Here is a 22,632-nt window from a genome sequence, read left to right as displayed (position 1 = left end):
CTCTGTGAGTACGAGGCCAGCCTGGCCTATAGGGTGAGTTCCAGGACAGACTCCAAAGCCAAAGCTAAACAAAAAACCCTGTCTTGTAAAACCAAAAATAAAATGAAAAGAAAGAAACCTTCGAATAAAAAAGCCTTCAATTAGAAGGTTTAAAATAATCAAATGAGCTAAAACAAACAAACACAAACAATTAAATGAGCTGAGTTAGCAGAATAATGTTCAATTTGGGTTTTTCCTTTAAAAAGGAGACTAAACTGTATGTGGTAGTAGGGTAATGACTTTAGAGCCCAAAAAGGCAGAAATGCTAAAAAAAATCAGTTGAATAAAGGAAGTTAGTTGGCTCTGCAAATACTGCTCTACATCTATAAACACTGTATATTAGACTTTAAGAAGTGAAAGTTTCTGGAAAAATTAAAAGAATCAATGCAATGAGAGAAGTAAAAAAAAGTAAAGTCTAAACGATGCTCATGAGGTCTGCAGAAGGCAGCTTGTAAGCCCGTGGCAGAGGTAAACGTCCTTCCTGCAGCAGGCAAAGCACAGCAGTCAACTCATGGTGGAAGTTCTGGAGTAGCTGTATTAAGGCACGAAGACCTAGAATGACACAGAAACCTGGGCAGAGAAACCCCAGAACGGAGGGAAAGCTGTCCCAATCACCACTGTGACATGAGCTAGTACCGTGACTTTCCAGGGTCACAACCAAGCATGTCTTTAAAGTGTCCAGTGAGAGATTATGTACAGACCAGAGTGCAGCAGTGACAGCAGCCAGGCCTCTTTTTTATTTGACAAAAAGTCTCATACATGATCACAGGCAGGTAGGGTCATGGTTCCAAAATGTGTCCACTGCCCTCAGCAAAATAAAACAAGCTAAATAACATTTAGTCAGAATATAAATTTGCAGCTAGAACATGGCAAGTGTGTGAGATCACTCAGAGGAGGCACTAGGAAGAGAAGCTTTCTCTGTTAGAAGGCTCAGTCTGCACCTCTAACCCAGCACGCAGTTTCCATCAACACACCCGAGACGGTGCTATCAGAAAAATCTCCTTGGAAAATGGTGAGACTGCAACTCTTGTACATTCAGCTCCCAAATACCTCTAAGTAAGTCTAAGATCCATCGGATGTGGCAAAGCATGAATGAATCCACTTAAAGAAAGTGAAAGAAAACCAGGTGATTCTTACGTGGTAAGATTTGTAATGTGTGGGTAGTTCATCACCAGTCCTCGCAGAAATTCGGATAAGTCTTTGTATGAGTGGTATCGATACAGAGCCAGGTCTGAGGATGAACTCAGCATGAAGCCTTCCAAACCATTCTCAGCAGAAAGGTGTTTGATTAATGCTTCAAACTCTTTAGTAGTGGGGTCACTGGCATCGTCGGTGCTGGTGCTATCCCCCTTTCCTTTCTTAGATTCATTGTTTGCGTCTGTTGAAGACCGAACAAGTGTGAAGTTGACCTGAACAGCACCATCACTCCTGACGGTCACATTCTTGGTAACAGGGTTATACCTAGAATAAAGCAGACGGATCAGAACCGTACTTCCTTAGCATCCAAGCCCTGGGAAGTAGAGGTGTACAGAGAATACAGGACTCCATGGAATACATGTGATGTAGTTCCCAAAGGAGTCAAGTTTTCAACTCTGAGGCAACTTACTATTAAAAAAATAATAACAAAGAACAAACATAGGTAAAAGTATAATATGGACGTGTGTCTAAGATTTAAATTAGAATTTCATGCTGGACATGGTGGCACACAACTTTAATTCCAGAATAGGGAGGTGATTCTCTGTGTTTGAGGACAGTCTGGTTGCTATGAATTCTAGGACAGCCCCTGCTATGTAGAGAGACCCTGTCTCAAAACTAACAAAAACAAACATAAAACAACAATAACAACAAAAAGGATTTCAGTGGTTAAGAGCACTCACTCACGGGCTGGTGCAAATCCTGGGTGCAAATCCCAGGACCCACACGGAGTTCACAATCATCAGTAATTCTAGTTCTAGGGACCGAACACCCTCTTCTGGCTGCTGTGGGCAACAGGCATACGCAGGCATATATGCAGGCAAAATATTCGTTCACTTAAAATAATAAAAAAATTAAAATGGGATTTCAAATGGCAGGTTGAGACTCCTGCAGATCCCCAGTGGCTCCTGGAGTCTGAGTCCACTAATCAGCCTTTAAGGTATGTGGGTGGAAAAGCCTGAGGTAGCAACTTAGGACATTCTCTACCAAAGATAACTCTGCCTGCTTTTCAGACACCTGGTGTTCTAGTTTCTCTAATATTCTGCCAAGTTAAAAAAAAAATAAAGCAGAATAACTTTGAGATGCATTAGTGTGAACATCTGACCTTGGTTATGAGTCACTACATATTAAAAGACCTGTTCTTTGTGGGAAAGAAGAAAAGGGACCAACAACTCTAAGTGTCTCTGCATATTTAGCTTTCCTCCAATGGATGGGTAGATTAGCTTCACAAATATGTTGGCTAGAAAGGAAAGGGGAATGTTCTGCAGTAGTGCTTGGCCTTATTAAATCAAGAACAAAGAAAACCATCTGAGTGTGGTAAGCCTGTAACCTTAGCATTCCAAGAGGATCAGAAAAGCAAGGTCAACCTCCACTACATGGGACGTTTAAAGCCCAACCTGAACTACACCAGCTCTTGCCTCAAAACAAGAGAAGATTCAGATTAAATAAGTGTTTACAATTCTAGGCCACTTGTAAAGAACTACAAAGAAAATCAGGTTGTTTTAGTTTTCTAAAAAAAAAAGAAAAAAACAGGTCATAGGCTCACCGTCTTTTTAATAAATAAATCAGTTGGGAAAGCACTTGAGAGGAATAGGAGTTTTGGGGTCAGCCTGGGCTACTTGAGACCCTGTCTTTCAGATAGATAAAAAGGTAAACAAGCCCATAAGAGGAAAATAGCATTACTCAGAGCTTGCAATCAGCAGAAACTGTCACTGAAGCAATGATGTAAATGTATTACAGAGAAATGAATGCATGTGAGAGCTTGGAAAAGCCATAAAAGGGAACAAATATATTTCTAAAGAATGGTGTCCTCTGTGGAGCAGCATGAATTTACTTGGCAGAGCATTTGCCTTTTCTCCCCCTTCTTCCAACAAGTACATCCCAGATCTACTACTAACAGCGAGGGAAGTCACAGGGCAGGACAGGTGATCAGGGCCAGGAAAGCAGAAATGTGACCTCAGAGACCTGTTTGACGGGGCAGTGCCAAGGCAGCAGTGCTCAGCAGTGAAACTATCTCTAAGCCTCCATGCATTGAACTGCACGTTGCAGCCTCTCTGGAACTTTCTAGAAATAGCCTTCTAGAAGGGAGCCATGTTTGTCTTACTCCCAAGCTCTAATCTGAAAGTGTTTACCACTTACCCTCGAGCAGATGCTGTGATTTTATAAGTCCCTGGGACCAAGAGGCGCCAGTAATCTCCAGCTTTGTAAGTAGTCACTGGATGATTGATTTCAGCAACACTGAGGGTGGCATTTAATATGCCTCGACCATCTGTGGCATCAAGGACAAACCCTTTCACACCCTGATGAACCTGGGTAAAGAACAAGATTACCATATTTTAAGGGGAATGATCATCTAAATACTTTGGGAGTTCATATACAAAATAACAGATTACTAATAATGCAAACAAAGGAGCTACCAGGACTCTGGGGTTCTGAGTAAAGCTAAATGTAAATGCTCATTAAAATGTATATTTGTGTCTGAAAACAGAGGCCATGTGAAGAACATAACAACATTTTAAATTTTAAGACATTATGACGACTTCAGAATATAGGATACTACAAAAGAAAACATGCCAGGTCTGTTTCAAATGGACTGCTTTAAGACAGAAGAATGTTCTAAATTAAAAAGAGTATGGAGGTGGGGCTGGAGAGATGGCTCAGAGGTTAAGAGCACTGACTGCTCTTCCAGAGGTCCTGAATTTGATTCCCAGCAATCACATGGTGGCTCACAACCATCTGTAATGAGATCTGGTGCCCTTTTCTGGCCTGAGGGCATACATGGAGGCTGAACACTGTGTATATAATAAATAAACAAATCTTTAAAAAAAAAGAATATTTAAAAAAAGAGTAAGGAGATACAACAATCAAATTTTCTTTGTAAGATTACATGGAGAAAACATAGGAATTTGAATATGGAGCAGATATTATGTAATATTAGAGAACTGGTATAATTTTCTTAGGTGAGATAATAGCATTTAAAGATGTCATATAGGAGAATATTCTTATTTTTAGGAAATAGATGCCTAGGGGCTAGAGAGATGGATCAGCAGTTAAAAGCAGACCTGGGTTCATGTCCCAGCACCCACATGGCAGTTAACAATTGCCTGTAACTCCAGTTCAGAGGATCTGATTACTTCTTCTGGCTTCCATAAGCACCCATATGTGCAAAACATCCATATGTATAAAATTTAAATAAATGAATAATTAAGAGTAAATAGATGTCCAGGTATTTAAAGGTAAAATATTCTAACATCTCTAATTTTCACTGAAATAGTTCATCCACCTGTATATTTTTCATATAAAGCAAACACAGCAAACTGTAAAAGCACTGCTATAAACCTAGCTGGGGAGTAGGGGTTTCTGTGCCAGTTGTTTGCCTTCTCTATACATGTCAATACATAACACAGAATGTTTTTAATATTCGTGTGTAAACTCAGGAAAACTATAGAAATGTGGTAGCCTAACATATTAGGTTATTCTAGTTAACCACTCACATATTTCTGAAGACTCTTTACCTGCTGGCCACCGTGCATATTCAAATAAAAGGAAACTGTTACACACTTGTGTACATACACACACACAATCAATCAAATCAATTAATCAAAGACAATAAGAAAAAATATCCTTCCTATCAACTAACAAATGCTGGTGAGTAGCTAATTCATGTCAACATTTTACAAAGGCAGGATAAAAAAGGATCACTAACCATTACAGCAAATGGTACTTTGTTTAATAACTTTTGTCCTCTTCCCTAATCAGACAAATAAACTCATCTACACCCACAAATTTTCTAGGTAAATATACAAAACAAACTGAATATAGAAATTGGGCAAATATTCTAAAACAAACTAGAATTAAAAGAGGAATATTCTGGGACTGAAGCTAGTGGTTAAAGAACACTAGCCTCTCTTGCAGAGGACCTGGATTTGCTTGCCAGCACCCACATGGCTGCCATGGACACTGAACACATGGTGCATATACATATATGTAGATACTCATACAACATCTAAAATGTACAAATGTCTTAAAGACATATTCTAACTTCACTATATAAAAGCTACATGTACACACAACTCATTTTGGTCTTGGAAGAAATCCATTTGTTCCTTAGTAGTTACCTGTTTCATAAACTGAATTAGAGATCTTCGATTTTGTTCCCAGTACTTTGGCAGCTCATTCTCAAATGGGTATTTCACACAGCCTAGTTCGATAGTTACTTCAAAGCAATTTGTCTGTAAATAGTTCCAGTCCTGCATGCCACCTAAAGACAAGGAGTTAAAAATACATTACTCGGAATACATTTTAGATAGATTAGATTCTACAGGGTGAGAATCATTCCTAGTAAAAAGCCAAATTATCTTGTCTCTGCAATAACTCAAAAATAGTAGCAACTCATGGGAGAGTTAACATGCTGTATTTTCATTAATAACTCATTGTATTGCAGTCTTCCCATTAGCACATGAAAGATCCATAATGATTTGAAGGTAAAAATCTGTACACTAGTCAGGCTGCAGTGCAATATGTCTATGTAGCTCAAAGGGCACCAACTGCAAAACAGTTGAAAATGTTATTGCAATGTCTTAAATCATTTGAGCTTTTTTAAAAAACAATAGTTCTTTCTCACAACTGGAGAAGATCATTAACAAGCAGCAACACCCAAGAGAACAGAAAACCCAAGCTGTAAGGCCGTGATCTTTACCTGGGACATTATACCAGCTAGCTCCATTTGTTATCCCGTGAGGAAAATACTCATTAAGGACACTCATATCTTTGCAAGGTCTACCTTGAAACATCTGGGAATTTTCCTAAAAAAGAAAAGAGAATGTTTACTATTATTTGTTTGCATCGACATTTAAAAAAAAAGTGCTGGATAGATACAGGTAAAGCTTTCAAAGATTACCACAAGGGGTGTGAAAGTGGGAGAACACGGCCATATAAAGTCTGAGACACTCCAATGTATACAATTCTATGTCTGTTGAATTTTCACTGTGTGAATTTTTTTTTAAATAAAAATGAAGGGCCACTGAGATGATTCAGTGGGTAAAGGTATACTTGCTGCACAAGCCTGGAGACCTGAGTTTGATCCCTGGAATCCACATTGACTCCAGAGTCGTCCTCTGACCTCCACACATGCCAAGGCATGCAACCCCTTTCTCCTGCCCTACAACATACATTCACATACAATAATAAGAAAAAGAATTAATAAAAATTAAGAGCTGGGTGTAGCAACAGCTGTCTACACAAGACCAAGCCAGTCAACATTCTAGGATGGAATGGGAAGACTGGAAATTTTTTCTTATTTTTATTTCTTTATTGCCATTTCTCCAGCCATTTTCCTTCTTTTAGAACAACACTCCTGGAAACAATCCGTGTCTTGGTGTCTTCAGTATGCAGCCTGGCACCTGGTATAAGTACATGTGAAATTATTTACAGTTCCATGGGGGCACAAATAAATGCTACAGGAATCCAGAGGAGAGAAGATGGCTTTTGACTGGGGAAATTTTTTCCTGAAGAAATTAAACTCTGAAAGATGGCTAAAGTTTCGTCTTCTTCCTTGGCAATTAAAAAGGACAAAATAGAGTGAAGAGAAAAATATAAATTTTCTACCACCTTTAGAATTAGCCACTTAACTTTAAAATATATAAACAAGCTCCTAATAGAAACTTACTATGCCCATTAAAGGCATATGATCCCACCACACTCACATAAAAACCATGATTTTAGATCACTGTAATAATTGTTCATGTGCTTTTCTTGGTGTGGGTCTTACTGTGTAGTCCTCATTGTCCTGGAACTCTCTATGTAGACCATGGAGATCCTGTTGCCTCTATCTCCCAAGTGCTGGGCTTAAAGGTGTGCATCACCACACCCAGCCATACTTTGCTTTCTGGTTTTCTGCTGAAGACTGGTATCACAATCTGCTATCTTTCTGACTACATCCATGTCCATCCATGCCAACGTACCCATCAGATTACACTACACAGAAGTACTGTTCTACTGTGGACCAATATGTAGATTACAAACATTTATAAAAGTTAAAGGACACTGAGCAATCTATTTAGATTTCTAGCATTCTTCCTCCATCTTCTCAGATCATCTAGTATAAACCACACTATGGACACCACTGTTCTAGGCCCTAACTGGCAGCATACTGATTCACTCTCAGAGCCGTAAGGAGCCAGTGAAGGTGGTATGTGATACATGAATGGCCTAGGAAGTTTATTCTGGTCACTGATATTTCACAAGGGCACCAAAACACTTCAACAGGCAAGGAATATCTTTTACAAATAGTATGAAGACACTGAATACATGCAAAAGAATAAATCCATAACCCTTCCTCACAACACCTCAAATCAGTTAAAAATAGATTCTAAATCTCAGTATAGGAATGGTTTAGTAGATACGACACCAGAAGTACAAACGACAAGAAGATCAGTAAACCGTACACTCTCAGCCTTATCACTCCCTCTCCCTCCTCTCGCCTCCACAGTTTGACCAACTGAAGATGTTGCTTTGCATTCTCAGCACTTACCAGGGTTACACTTAATTTCTTTGGTGTTCCAACTTACGACTTTCTTCTGCTGACTGCCTTTTGGAGTAAGAGGGTTTCCTTGTTTATATACGTGACAATTCAGTTCCTAACTCTTACAACTGTTCTCCATGGATATTTCTCTCTGCTCATTTTTCTATTATGGGGTTCTTTTACATGATTCCTGCCAGTCTAACAAAGTCCAACACTTGCATGAGGTTGTTTTATTTGCTCACCCTGCTGGGAAGTGGGAGATTACAGGGCTTTGGGTTCTGCACTACTTCTCTGTCTCATACAACACTACACTTCCCTTTTTCTTTTTCTTGCTCTTAAACAAACTGCCAGAAGGCCCCTTTAATTCTCTCCCCTTTCTTTCTCCTCCAGAAGCCCTGCATTTCAAGACTCCCCTTTAATGTACCTATCCTTTTAAACTGTGTCTATCCCTTTGGATCATGTCAGATCCTTTTGTTTGTTTTTTGTTTTGAAACTGGGTTTCTCCTGGAGCTAGCTCTGTAGACCAGGCTGGCGTTGAACTAACAGAGTCGCCTGCCCCTGCCTCCCCAGTGCTGGGATTAAAGGCGTGCGCCACCACCGCCTGGCAATACTAGATCTCTTAAATTAAAGTCGTGCGCCACCACCTGGCAATACTAGATCTTTTAAATTAAAGGCGTGCGCCACCACTGCCTGGCAATACTAGATCTTTTAAACTGTGTGCATTTTGAAATCTGTTCTCAGTATCTCGGTGCTCTCATTTGCTCCACTGCTTGTTTAGCATCTTGGGCTCCATCCTTTGGCCTGCACTTCACTGTTCTGTGCTTTTCCACCCCGATCTCTACAACCTGTCTCCTTCTACAGGTCTCATCAGCTCTTTCTCACTGCCTAGCCCTCCTGATAGAGTAAAGTGGAATGGGTGCATGACAAGTCATCTTATTATTGTTTTCCATTTCCTTATTTGCATGTATAGAGGAGGTCAGAGAACACCTTGTGGAAGTTAGTTATCTCCTTTCACCATCTGGGTCCATCCCAGGAACTGATCTCAGGTCACCAGGTTTAGCAGCCAGCACCTTTGCCTGTTGAGCTATCTTTCCTAGTACTGGGGGTAGAATTTTGGTAATTACAAAGCTTGCTTGTACCGGATGAGGAGACTACTAGAGGATGGCTACTACACAGCCGCCACCGTCTGGTCACTCAGAACTCTCCCAAGACTGTTCACACTGGAGAAATGTGGAAGCATCAAGATGAAATTCCAGGGAGACAGCTTTGCAGGTGCTTATTAAGGCTTATGTAAGTCCTTACTTTTACCCAAGTTGCTTACTATCCAAGAAAAAGGAGACTATAAACAAAGACAGAGGACTTTAATGACCATCTTCCCATTAGCAAGAGCAGATAGACACAAGACTCCAGCAGTGGCAGGATGCAGTGGATTCAGAAAAGGAAGATAGGCCAGGCAGGACACCCGTAAATGGCTGCGAAGACGGAATCTGGATGACTCACACCAGTTTATGCAGGTCTGCTTTTGTTCAGTACAAAGTCACCTACTAAGAAAATGCGGATTTATCCCATGCTTTTTCAGACCCAGGCCAGCTGGCCTTGGTGAGTTCCCGATAGAACATCCCCATTGTCTCAGTGTGTGGGTGCACCCCTCGCGGTCCTGAGGTCCTTGCTCGTGCTCCGTCTCCTTCTGCTCCTGATTTGGACCTTGAGATTTCTGTCCCATACTCCTCTGTCTCTGTCTCCTTTCATCGCCTGATGAAGGTTAATGTTCATGAGGATGACTATGTGTTTGTCTTTGGGTTCACCTTCTTACTTAGCTTCTCTAGGAACATGAATTATAAGCTCATTGTCCTTTATTTATGGCTAGACACCAAATATGAGTGAGAATAAATCCGGACTAGCTGAACATAGAGGACAATGAGGAATACTGAGAACTCAGGAACAATCACAGTGGGTTTTTGATCCTACTGCATGTACTGGCTTTGGGGGAGCCTAGGCAGTTTGGATGCTCACCTTAGGAGACCTGGATAGAGGTGGGCGGTCCTTGGGCTTCCCACAGGTCAGGGAACCCTGATTGCTCTTCGAGCAGATGAGGGAGGGTGACTTGATCGGGGGAGGGGGAGGGAAATGGGAGGCGGTTGCGGGGAGGAGGCAGAAATCCTTAATAAATAAATAAATAAAAAATAAAAAAATAAAAATAAAAATAAAAATAAAAGAAAACGCGGAGTCAGGTGAAAGGCTTAGAATCACCACAGTGGGAAATGAATTGGCAGTCAAGGAGCAAAATGTGAAATACTGCCACCCCAGACTGAGGGCTCAGCTATGCTTTGTGGGTGCCACAGCTGTGTGGCTGTTCTGTGTCCTAGCTGTAGAATGCAATGGAGGAGAAAGCTGGTCGTTGTGCTGCTTGTTTTTTGTCAACTCAACATAAACATAGCCACATCTGGGAAGATGGGAAGAGGAAATCCAGCTAAGATCAGGCCTCGGTCAGGCTGCCTGTAGGCAGGTCTGTAGGGCACTCTTTTGTTGTTGTTAATGATTGAAGTAGGAGGGTCCAGACTGCTGTGGGTGGTGCTACCCCATGGGCAGGTGGTCCCAGGGGCTATAAGAAAGCAGGCTGAGCAAGCCTTGAGAAGCAAACCAGTAAGCAGCATTTCCCCATGGTTTCTACTTCAGCTCCAACCTCCAGGTTCCTGCCTTGAGTCCTGTCTTGGCTTCCCTCAATGGACTGTGACCCAGGAAATGCAAGCCAAATAAACCTTTTCCTCCCTAAGTTGCTTTTGGTCATGGTCTTTATCACAGCTAAAGAAACCAAATGAAGACAATGCTAACTACTGAGGACTGGATACTGGGAAAGCAGGTATGACCAAAGGGCGTACGCGAGCCTTAGAAATATCACTGAGAGATATGGCTACAGGGAGAAGATAAATTAAAAAGAAAAGTTTAGTAGTTCAAAGAAATAAAACTAAGGTAAAGAACTGTTGGGGTGGGCATGGTGGTACATGTCTTTAATCCCAGTACTAGGAAGCAGAGGCAGGTGAATCCCTGTGAGTTTGAGGCTAGCCTATCTACACAGTGAGTTCCAAGATAGTCAGGGCTGTTACGCAGAGAAACCCTGTCTCAAAAAACAAACAAACAACAACAACAACAACAAAATATTGAGTGAATAAGTACAAAGTATGATGGGAATATGTGAAAAAACTGATCAATTAATTTTGATGTTGACAGGTGGCAATAATATACATTCTTTTTACTGTATGCATGTTCTCCCAGATATGCCATACCAAGTAAAAGGTAATAATTTTTAAAAGTAAAATCATTCTTTTATTAGCAACTCTGACTATGAATCTCACAGGTCCATTCACAGAGAAGGAAGGCGTATGAAGGTGGAATGGTAAAAGGTTGTAATTAGAAAACACAGAGTTGCAGTAATAACCTTCATAATCCAGAACCAATAAAATCACAGAATCAGTACCCAAAATTGCAAATTGCTGCACCTACTACTCAAGTCACATAGAATTTTTTTCTTAGAACTATTTTTAAATTGCGCGCGTGCACACACACACACACAACACAACACACACACACACACCCTGACCCTTCTTTGTATGTTTGGTGGGAGTGTATGTAATTAAAAATGTCAGCGGAATTCATCATGCCAGTGTGTGTGGAGAACAGAGATTGAAAGGTGTCCTCTACAATCATTTTCCACCTTATTTTTTGAGCTTGGAGCTCATGGATTCATCAAGGCTGGCCAGGGTGCTCCAGGAGTCTTCCTGTCTGTCTTCCCAGGGCTGGGGTTATGGGGTCGTGATCTGAACATAGCATCATGCTTGTTACTAGCTGTGCAGCTTTCCCAGTCCCTATCTTAATATTTCTAATTGGAAAAGTAATCGTGTTCATTATAGAAAGTTTAGAAAACACAGATGCTTTACCTTTTCTATATTGTGGTAAAACTTTACCTTAAGAGTTGTAGAAGTTCCTTGATAGAATTTTTGGGATCACTTATGTAAACTATCATATCGTCATCAAATAGTAAGAGTTTGATTTCTTCTTTTCCAATCTGTATCCCCTTAATCTCCTTTTGTTGTCTTATTGCTCTAGCTAGGACCTTAACAACTAAATTGAATAAATATGGAGAGTGTGGACAACCTTGTCTTATTCCTGATTTCAGTGGGATCACTGTGAGTTTCTCTCCATTTAGTTTGATATTGGCTGTTGGCTTGCTGTATATTGCCTTTATTATTTAAGTATGTTCCTTGTATCCCTACTCTCTCCAACACCTTTATCATAAAGGGATGGATTTTGTTAAAGGCTTTTTCAGCATCTAATGAGATGATGATGTGGGTTTTTTTTCCAGTTTGTTTATATGATGGATTATATTGACAGATTTTCGTATGTTAATCCATCCCTGAATCTCTGGGATGAAGCCAATTTGATCATGGTGGATGATTTTTCTGGTGTGTTCTTGTATTTGGTTTGCCAGTTATTTATTTTATTGAATATTTTTGCATCAATGTTCATGAGTGAGTCCAAGATTGGTCTGTAATTCCCTTTCTTAGTAATGTCTTTGTGTGGTTTGGGTATCAGGGTAATTATAGCCTCATAAAAAGAGTTTGGCAGTGTTCTTTCTGTTTTTATTGTGTGGAACAATTTGAGGAATATTTTTCTTTGTGTCTTTCATGTCATGCATCTCCATCCCATTCACTTTCCCAACCCTTTGTATCCACCCTCTGCACCTGCAACCCCCCCAATAAAACAAAATGAAATTTAAGAGGAATAAAGAGGAGCTAATAAATAATAAATAAAAAGGAGATAAAGGAATAAAAAGGAGAACAAAACAAACAAACAAACAAAAAACCATAGATGAAAATGCATGACTTCAGTTTAAAAGCTAATGGAGAAAGAGACATAAATGTTCAAAAATGAGATGAGAAACAAGATAAAGAAGAAAAAAGGAAAAGCAAAGCATCATGGGTATCTTAGCTATGAGAGAGAGTACTTGACCTGAATGCTTTGTTTTATTTTATTTTTTTTCCCCTCTGTGTAGCCCTGGCTTGCCTGGAACTTCTCTGTAGAGCTGGTTGGCCTGGAACTCACAGAGATCATCTCCCTCTGGTATTAAAGGCATACACCATCACTGTCTGACTATGAATGCTTTATTTTAAGGTAGTTTTTCTGAATTAACTTCCCAGCATCTGCTGTTCACACACAAACATACCTTGGAATAAGAAAGTGCTATCTGTTGAAACACAGCATCATCTGGTGATTTACTGTATGTAGCAACTCCTTGTTCATTATCATCAAATGGATAGTTAACTACCAAAGAACCTACAAGGAAAACAGGAAAAGGCACCATTAACTGTTTTAAAATGTATCAGTAACATGATACAAGCTTTTCAGAATTATGCTGACTGTGACTTAGACAATCCGGGCAGGCAAGACTTCTGACATACCTGTGAAGCCTTATTTAGACTAGGTTAGACTCTAGACATACTTTAAGGATTATCTAGATTATGCTAATTCTAACTGGAAGACCCACAGGACAGCAGCACCGTTCCTTGGAAACCAGCTGAACTCAAGCACTGGCCAATCTCCACTTCCTAAATGAGAGGTTGCCTCAAACTTCTGCTGCCAAGACTTCCTGGCCAGGATGGACTGTGCCCTGGAACTGTGAGATGAGATGAACCCTTCTCCCTTAGCTAGAGTTTGTCAGAGTGCTTTATCACAGCAGCAGAAAAAGTAAGACAGAAGGGGCATCCATGAGACTTTCAAGGCCAATTATCTTTACATACAGGAAAAATAAAGACTAGGGATGTGACTCCATGGCAGAGGGCTTGTCCTAGCATGCACATGGCCTTGGTGCCAATCCCCAAGCCTGTTAAAAAGAAACAAAAGCCAACCAAACAACAACAACAACAACAAAAAACTCCACTACTTTCCCCACTGAAAATCAAAGTGAGCAAGTGGGGAAATAATACGCATGCATGAAATATAAAGGTGCTCTTAACTAAATAGGTCTTAAAGAAGTTGCAATTAAAAAATATCACATGGTGAAATTAAATGGACCCAAAGCCTCCCAGCTCAATGAACTGCACAGCCATGCTGGAGCTGTGCAGCTTCACACTGGATTTTAGTGAATGTGTAAAGTACTTTGATGATATTCAGATCATAAAAATGGAGTATATTTTGATATACTCTGGTGGGAAGGGGAAGAAGGGAGGGGGAGATGGCTTAGTGGGAGAAAAGCACTTGTGGGCAAATTCACAACCTGAATTAGATCCTCAAATCCAGTGGGAAGAGAGAACCAACCTCTGAAAGGTGTCCTCTGACCGCCACACACACGCCACAGCATGCACATATCCACACACACACCATACATACACAGTAACAAATAACATTAAAATTAAAAATGAGAGGAAAAGGTGGAAGAAAGATGAGGGGAAGCTGGGCTTGCTGTTTGCTTGTGATCTTAGCACTAAGGAAGAAGAGGCAGGAGGAGGTTCTCTGAAAGGCAAGGCCAGCATGGTGAGCCCCAGGACTGCCTGGGTACTTGGTGAGGACCTGTCTAAACGAAAAACAACAACAAAGGAAAGAAAGAAAGAGTGTGGGGGGAGGGTACAGCCAGGACATTGACCTAGAGAGCAAAGAGGAAAGGCTTTAACTGTTCCCTGTCACAAGGCAGTGATAGAATACTCACTTGACTAGCCTAGGACTATAAGCAGATAGAACTCCAGCAGGGTTTTCAAATGCTCTCAACAAGAACTACTTAGTCCACACAGAGCTGCCATACCTCCATGCAGATTGGCTGACAGCACAAACGGATAGGCCTTCACCCAGCTCATCACAGCGATGGTCTCTGGTTGGGTAGGATCTGTGATTGGAACAAACTGGTCTGGGAAATTTCGGTTTAGGTCAAAGTTGTTGCTGTTGTTTCTGCCAACTACACTCATTGAGTCTCCTGCAGGACAAAAGATCAAAATTTAAGGCATGTTTTACTATTTTAATGCCAGACACACACCTTCAGCCATCTTAAAGTATAAGCACATTAAGTCCATTGCTACCAATCTCACTGTGAGTAAAATGTATCTTTTTTTTAACATTGTATATTAAAAAACAAACCTCTTCTAGATCTGTAGAGGAAAGAGGTAGATCATTACTCTTTAGCATTTGCCCTCTACTCATCCTTTAAAAGGAAAAAAAATCCAAATTACACAAACGACACTAAAGCATTGCTCAAGTGTTAATAAGAAACACACAATGGCATAAGCAACCCTTGAGTTGTTGGGACTTTATCATGAAAAAACAGACCAACAAAAAGAACACTGTAGCATGCTGACATTAAAATGGTCACAAAAAGTTACATTAGTAGAGAGCATTGTTGGATGTTTAACCCAATAGAGGAAGGTCCAATTCAAGATTAAATTGTGTGGATTCTTACTATGAGCAAGGAGCCTACCTGCTGTCATAATCAGAGAACTGCAAGTGAGGAAGAGCCAACTGGGGCTCCCTGGGGGGACCTGGTTCTCCCTTCAGGTGTGTGGGGTGGGGTGGAAGGTGGGAGAGTGTGTGTGATGCTGGCAACAGTGAGGAACAAGAACCTGAACACGCTAAGATCAACCAGAGCCTGTCTGTGTGAGAGCCATGTCAGCGCAGTGTGAGCTTTCCATCCTGTCTGTGCATCCACACTGCAGTGCCTGTTCCACACGCAGGGATCACTGCTAGGAGCAACTGTGGAGAGCAAAGGCTCTCACCAAAACGGATGGCTGGATATCCTTCAAGTTGGCTACGGAGAGACTGCGGAGACAGAATAGCTCAGCAAAGCTGTCCTTTTATAAAAAAGCTTTTCTACCTGACACCCCACTTTGTGCCTAGGAAAGCCATTCCTTTACATAAAAGAAATTGGGGTCTGACACCTCACCCAGACATGATCATAGATAGTTGTCACCTAGCAGTCTTTATCTGCCTGACAAAACAACACTTACTGGCTTACATTCTCTTCTCAGACTTCCACAGCCCATAACCACCTCCCACCCAACCAAACCCAAGCCCTAGCTTAGGTGTATATAAATATCGACTGCTTAGTTCTCCCTTGAGACTTCTTTCTACTTGTATGAATCTCATGTTTCTGGATATAAATAAATTTAAATTTTCCCTGTTAAGCTACCCACTAACAGTTCATTCGAGATGAAAATTATCAAACCTTTAAAGGGAAAAAATTTAAAAGTTCCCTATGGGATCACGGTTGAGAGACAATGGATTCTTACTCTTCTAGGGTTCTGAAGAAGGTGGCCTGTGTAAACCTGTCCTCCCAGCCCCTTCAGCACTGCCTCAGAGACATGGGCTTGCCTAGGGGAGGCAGAGAAACAAAAAGCAGTAACTTAAGCATGGAATAGGATGAATACGGAAGACGCTGGCTCCAACTATTATCTGGTTTGCTTTTTCAATGATAAAGTAAGGTTACAAATATAATAACTTAATAAGAACAGTTAAAATGAAGCAATTTATAAAATATTCCATTATTTTTTTTAACATTTATTTACTTATGCATACAATATTCTGTCTGTGTGTATGTCTGTAGGCCAGAAGAGGGCACCAGACTTCATGACAGATGGTTGTGAGCCACCATGTGGTTGCCAGGAATTGAACTCAGGACCTTTGGAAGAGCAGGCAATGAATGCTCTTAACCTCTGAGCCATCTCTCCAGCCCCCCATTATTTTTAATAAATGATGGTTAATCTTGCTTGTCGACTTGACCGGATCTAGACACCTACAAGATTAGGAAAGCACATTGTGGGGTATGCCTTCCAGGGTGTTTCACATACATGGAGCAGTATGATGAAAAAAGACTGGCCTTGAACACGTGTGCTACCGTCCAATAGGCTGGGGGACCCAGACAGCACAGAATACGGGAAGGAGGAAGCAAGCTAGCACCTGCCAGCTCCCTTCTTCCTGACAAGTGCATCCACTACTGCTGCAGTCAGCTGCGAACCTCAGACTAGAGGCTTGCATCATGGTCCAGGAAGCTGCCTGGGCTTTGGCCTTGGACGGAGTCATTGGTTACTTGTTTTGAGGCTTCTAGCTTCTTGCTCTGAACAGCTACCAAGTTCTCTAGTTCTCTAATGTACACGGTCACTGTTGAATTGCCTAGCTTCTGATCATTCTAACAAATCTCTTTTTATGGTCTCGGTCTCTCTCTCTCTCTCCTCTATCAGTTCTGTTCCTCTAGAGAACCTTGATGAAGACAAATAACCACTACAGAAATGCAAAACCAAACAAGAATCCCACATCTTGATTAAGAGCTGAAAGACCTGTTAGGACCCTGGGCACCTACATTAAAAAGCTAGGCATTGGGCTGGAGAGATGGCTCAGAGGTTTAGAGCATTGCCTGCTCTTCCAAAGGTCCTGAGTTCAATTCCCAGCAACCACATGGTGGCTCACAACCATCTGTGGTGGGGTCTGGTGCCCTCTTCTGGCCTGCAGGCATACACACAGGCAGAATATTGTATACATAATAAATAAATAATTTAAAAAAAGCTAGGCATTGAATGTGCATCTGTAATCCAGCGCTAGGGGGCGGAGTTAGACAGATCCCTGGAGCTCATTGATCTGCAAGTTGATCTGAATCCAATTCCAGGTTCTCGAAAATGAGAGCAATTGAATAAGAACCCAACATCAACCTCTACCTCCCACAAGCATACTAGTGTACACATACCACACACACACACACATACACATACACACAAACACTATATATATATAATGAAAAGTCTGCCCTATTTTCTAAGTACATAAAAGCTAAAAACACTCACAAATCATAAAAATAAAGTTTAATGTCTTCTCTATTCCAAAATAAGCATGCTATACAACAGCCAACAGATTAGGTTTTACCAGTCAGCTCTGCTTTACCTTCCTGGGACTTTTCATACCCATCAGGGTTCATGGACGGCATAAGGTGAATTCTAGTGCTGCGAACCAAATCTGTTACTTCAGGGTCTGTTCCGAAGTTCTTGCAAAGGTATTCGATGAGGTTTAATAGCAGTTCTCTTCCAACCACTTCGTTTCCATGCATATTTCCAATATACTTAAATTCTGGCTCCCCTGAAAACAAATAATTACATGGAAGACTTTTCTTCTTTAGTTAACATGAAGTCTGTTTTTTCCTCTTATATAAAAATCATAAACCAAAATGTTAAATAATATATATTAGCCAATATCAAGAAATAGCTACATAAACATATTATAGCTTCCTTACAAGAATATCTCTCTGGTAGGCTCAAAGCATATATATCTGCATATCACATATATATCTTTCCAATCCACATAAATGTATATCCATGTACCAAACTGAACTCAGCTGAATGAATCCAATCTATGAACACACTAATACCATGCAGATGTAGATTAGCAAATGGATTTTCTCTTCCGGGAACAGATTTGGCTCTATGTTCTTTTTTGACTATGTGTTCCTAATTGAAGTCACACAGTGTACAGATGACATTTCTAGACAAAGCACAGTGATACAATTTTGAGAGGCACTACTGAAACCATGTGAGGCCATTGAATTACCTGGTTCATGGACACCTGGGTTATCAGATATCTCCATCACATACAGTTCTCTTGACTCCACTGATTTTCCCAGCGAATAAAGACGAGTGATATTAGGATATTCATTGGCAAATCTTCTCAAGAAGATTTCCATATCAGGGAAGTGGTGGTGGTGAAAGTCTTTAGGCTGGATTGGCTGATGGGAGGATGGTGTTCCAGCAGGAATATTAGGGATGGCAACTGTGCCAGGAGTTGCTACAGCCTCAGTTGAGTCAGGAATTACTGAAATCACAGTTGGTCGAAGAGGAAAATCCATCTCTGTGGCTGGTCCTTCTTTCACCAGTATATTATTAATAGTCAGTGGCATATACCTTAAAACATTGGAAATGGAGGTGGTATGGATTTAAGACACACACATTTTATTAGCATTATAAAAACACAATGACCTTCTTCCATACTTCTGCACTTAATGATCTATTAAAACTCAAACTAGCCGGGCGGTGGTGGCGCACGCCTTTAATCCCAGCACTCGGGAGGCAGAGGCAGGCGGATTTCTGTGAGTTCGAGACCAGCCTGGTCTACAAGAGCTAGTTCCAGGACAGGCTCCAAAACCACAGAGAAACCCTGTCTCGAAAAACCAAAAAAAAAAAAAAAAAAAACCCCTCAAACTAAACTAAGAAAACTATATAAATTTTTCTTTACTTCTGCACTTAATGATTTATCAAAACTCAAAACTAAACAAGAAAACTGTATAAATTTAGCCATCCTAGAATGCTTTTTCACAGTACGTGAAAGACAGTAAGTCTTTAAAGAGTTACTTCTCTCGCAAAGCTTCCCAGGTATCACACACTAGACTGTTTGCCCAAAAAAGCTGCTGTGATATTCAAATTATCCCGTGTACTCCTGCTCTCCATCTTTGCATCGCCAGACTAGCATTCCCAGACTAGCATTCCCAGACTAGCATTCCCAGACTAGCATTCCCAGACTAGCATTCCCACTTCCCTCCCATTACAGAAGCTCAGAATTAAAGGTTAGCAATAAAATTCCCATGAGGTGAGCATGCAGTAAGGTTTGCACAGGTGAAAAACCCCTGCTTTAATGTATCAGAAGGCTGTGAAGACAGGCCTTCAGATTCCATCTACAGAGCCTAGCTGCCTCTACTCGGGCTCGATCAGCTGAGCAATGCTTCCAGCAGCCGAGTCTCCTGTAGAGCTTTTCCAATCGTTCTTCCTCCCAGTGTTACGATGATGCTTCACACGGGTGGACTATAACAAAACACCCGTGATGTACTTTCTCATTATTGAAGGACCAAAGCATCAGAGAACAAGGAAAAACAAAAGCCACATTTGATGAGTAGCATTTAGCTAGTCCTTCTGTCTTACACCTAAGGAGAGGGTTGGCATTGTAATTAAGAGTCAGGTTTAAAACTTTTACCCAGTTGAAAGTGCTGTAAGATTGTAAACTCCAGGAACGAGCAATCTATGGAAATCCCCAAATCTTCCAGTTGTGATATTATGATTAATACCAGCCACTGAGATGGTTGCATTCTCTAACCCAGCTCCTGTTACTGAATCTTTAACAAATCCTTTAATTCCGATGTGGACCTAAAAGACAAAAATCAAAACCTAGAGAAATCAGTGTGATGCCAGAGTTTCTAAATAGACTATTATACTAGATTCCAATTTCTATTTTTATTTTTGGCACAGGGTCTCATTACATAGCTCTGGCTTGCCCAGAACTCTTTATAGTGACCAGGATGGCCTCAAATCATAGAGATCCACCTTCATCTGCCTCTGGAGTGCTGGGATTAAAAGTGTGCACCACCATGTCCAGGAGCCAAAGTATTTTTTATATTTTGGTTTTTCAAGACAGGGTTTCTCTGTGAAACAGTCCTGGCTGTCCTAGAACTCACTCTGTAGACCAGGCTGGCTTCAAACTCACTGAGATCTTCCTGCCTCTGCCTCCCGAGTACTGAGATTAAAGCTATGTGCCACCATATTTTTTAAACCCTGAGGTTGAAACAAAATATATACCAAGTACTAAAGTAAAAATTCTTTTTATTTTAAAGAATTGAAAAAAATTTGTGTGTGTGTGTGTGTGGCCTGCACGTATGTATGTGCACCACATGTGTGCCTGGTACTCCACGGAGGCCAGAAAAGAATTTTTAATCCCTTGAATTATCTCGAATTACAGTTGGTTGGGAACTACTGTGTTGGCGCTGGGAACCAAACCTAGGTCCTCTGCAAGAACAGCCATTGCTCTTACACTGAGTCATCTTTCCAGCCCCATCACTAAATTCTTAAATTTAAACTGTAAAAATTTCCATAGTCCTGGAGTGTTTATGAAGTTTTCTCTTTTTGAAGCCAAGCTTCTAATTTTCTCTCCAAACTATAATTTCTGGCATAGTCAATAGTTGTATGAGCTTTTCTGATGATTACATTACACTGATGTCCACAGTTCATAGAGTGATAAAGGGTCTCTAGCAAATATGAACAAATGGCATTGTCAAGCTGATAGTACAAATTTATAGGGTTTTCTTGGTACCAGGAATTGAACTTAGAGCTTCACTCGTGCCAAACACTCCTTCTACTACTGAGCTTTCCCACAAACCCCCAGAACAAATTTGGCCAATTATATCCATCTATAAAAGTGTTCTAAGTGACACAACACGACACAAATCCGGTTGCTGCTGGACATCTTTAAAATTCAGACTCAAGTAAGCAGTGGCAGATGTGTCTGTCTGCAGCTGAGATAGGATCCATCTGGAGCTTGCACCTGTTGTTTTGCGGAGGCCAGAGTGCAGGTGTGAATATAAAAATGGAAAGGGCAATTCCACAGCAAAACTAAAAAAGTGTTTTTCCCTCTCTTAGTATCTGTTTTGTGTTTCTCTTCCTTTTCTTCCACCTAGAATCATCATGCTAATGGATAACAACCCAAGGCTAGCTTCAAGCAAATACCCTAAAACAGTAATTATCATAATATTTAGAATGATAGTTGAAAATCGGAATATGAGGAAAACAGATTTGAAAGCCAAACGGGGGAAAGGGAGATAAATTATCTTCCAGGGTGGCTCTGCCTGGACTGTGTTGATTCATGTAGAATTAAGAAACATTTTGCTAACAGTACAATCTGAGCTACTGTCTCATTACATATGCGACATTAGTTTCTTTTTTATTTTTTAAAAGCATTCGATTAAATATACTTCAAATATACTTAATTCTGAGACATATTTCTTCTTTGGTCTTTGAATGTCTGATTGCAACTTAAAAATGAATTTTCCTGGAGATCAGAGACTCACATACTTAATTTTATCTATGGGTACTTTTGGTATTGCTACAATTTACACACTAAGCCCAACCCTCAAATTTATAACATTGCAAATAATGTTTGTTCAGAAATCATCATTTAATTAGAAAGTTTGTTAATATGGATATAGTATCATTATGTAAAATATGTGAGAATATTTTGCAAACTGAAAGAAATTTGGCAAATGAAACTAAGTGTTGAGATGGTCTAGATTTTCATAGACAATAAATGTAGCAAGTTATACAAATGACGAATAAAATATAGTGAATGATGTTTTAAAAAAAAGTGTTCTAAGACTGGCAAAGGAAGCTTCTGTGTAGCACAGTGCTAGGGTTGGACATGGGGATAGAAAAGGTGATTCCTAATGTACTCTTATAGATTACATACTAATAATTTCTAGAGATAATCTACAATATTAAACACATAAAATGAAGAACACGCTATTTGGATTGTTATTCTTGTGCATTCAAATTTTGCCCTTATTTAACCCATTATTTCTAAATCCCAACCTTCCAGGCAGCAATTTTTACCTTTTCAATCAATGTGATCAAAGACTCTCGATTATTTTCCCACTCTTGTCGAAGCATAGAAGCAGGTGGGTACTTGCAACAAGATAATTCTAATGTGATCTCAAAACAGTTGGCCCACACGTAATTGTAATCTTGCATACCACCTGCAACGTGATGGGAAAACAAGTTTACTCGCCAAAGGGAAGGAACTTCACCCTCCAAAGACCTAGGAAGTTAAGTCGCCCAGTTTGTCCTTGTTTACATTTTGTTTCCATAAAGTTGTCTGAAATTGAAAGAAGGCTCTTCAATTACATAAACTAAGAAGGAAGGTTTATGTACGTTTCCAAATATATATGGAATATATACATACACATATGAGAAATACATTTAATTGGTAGGAGGAGCAGCTGTGAAAAGTATTACTAAATCAGCTAATAACAGCTATTTCGGTTGCTTACAATATCAGACCAGCTCTCTTTTGTATATTCATAGTGTTTCTAGCAGCTGTAAAAT

At 40.3% G+C, this 22,632-nt stretch overlaps 1 protein-coding gene across 1 annotated transcript in view; it reads right to left on the bottom strand.

The window, feature by feature from the left end:
* Cpd (carboxypeptidase D) overlaps positions 1–22,632 on the bottom strand; it is a 79,637-nt gene that overhangs the window by 19,399 nt on the left and 37,606 nt on the right. Inside the window, exons 3-12 of the mRNA XM_075991592.1 lie at positions 22,141–22,283; positions 19,739–19,908; positions 18,326–18,675; positions 17,666–17,857; positions 14,550–14,717; positions 12,978–13,087; positions 5,933–6,038; positions 5,352–5,494; positions 3,373–3,542; positions 1,177–1,500 (exon numbers count right to left, since the gene is read on the bottom strand). Coding sequence (XP_075847707.1) covers positions 1,177–1,500; positions 3,373–3,542; positions 5,352–5,494; positions 5,933–6,038; positions 12,978–13,087; positions 14,550–14,717; positions 17,666–17,857; positions 18,326–18,675; positions 19,739–19,908; positions 22,141–22,283 — 1,876 coding nt within the window. The remainder of the gene's footprint in view (positions 1–1,176; positions 1,501–3,372; positions 3,543–5,351; positions 5,495–5,932; positions 6,039–12,977; positions 13,088–14,549; positions 14,718–17,665; positions 17,858–18,325; positions 18,676–19,738; positions 19,909–22,140; positions 22,284–22,632) is intronic.

This window comes from Microtus pennsylvanicus, chromosome 11 (genome assembly GCF_037038515.1).
Source record: "Microtus pennsylvanicus isolate mMicPen1 chromosome 11, mMicPen1.hap1, whole genome shotgun sequence".
NCBI lineage: Eukaryota > Metazoa > Chordata > Mammalia > Rodentia > Cricetidae > Microtus > Microtus pennsylvanicus.
The sequence above is the reverse complement of the archived record's forward strand: the minus strand, read 5'-3'. Positions and strand labels throughout refer to the sequence as shown.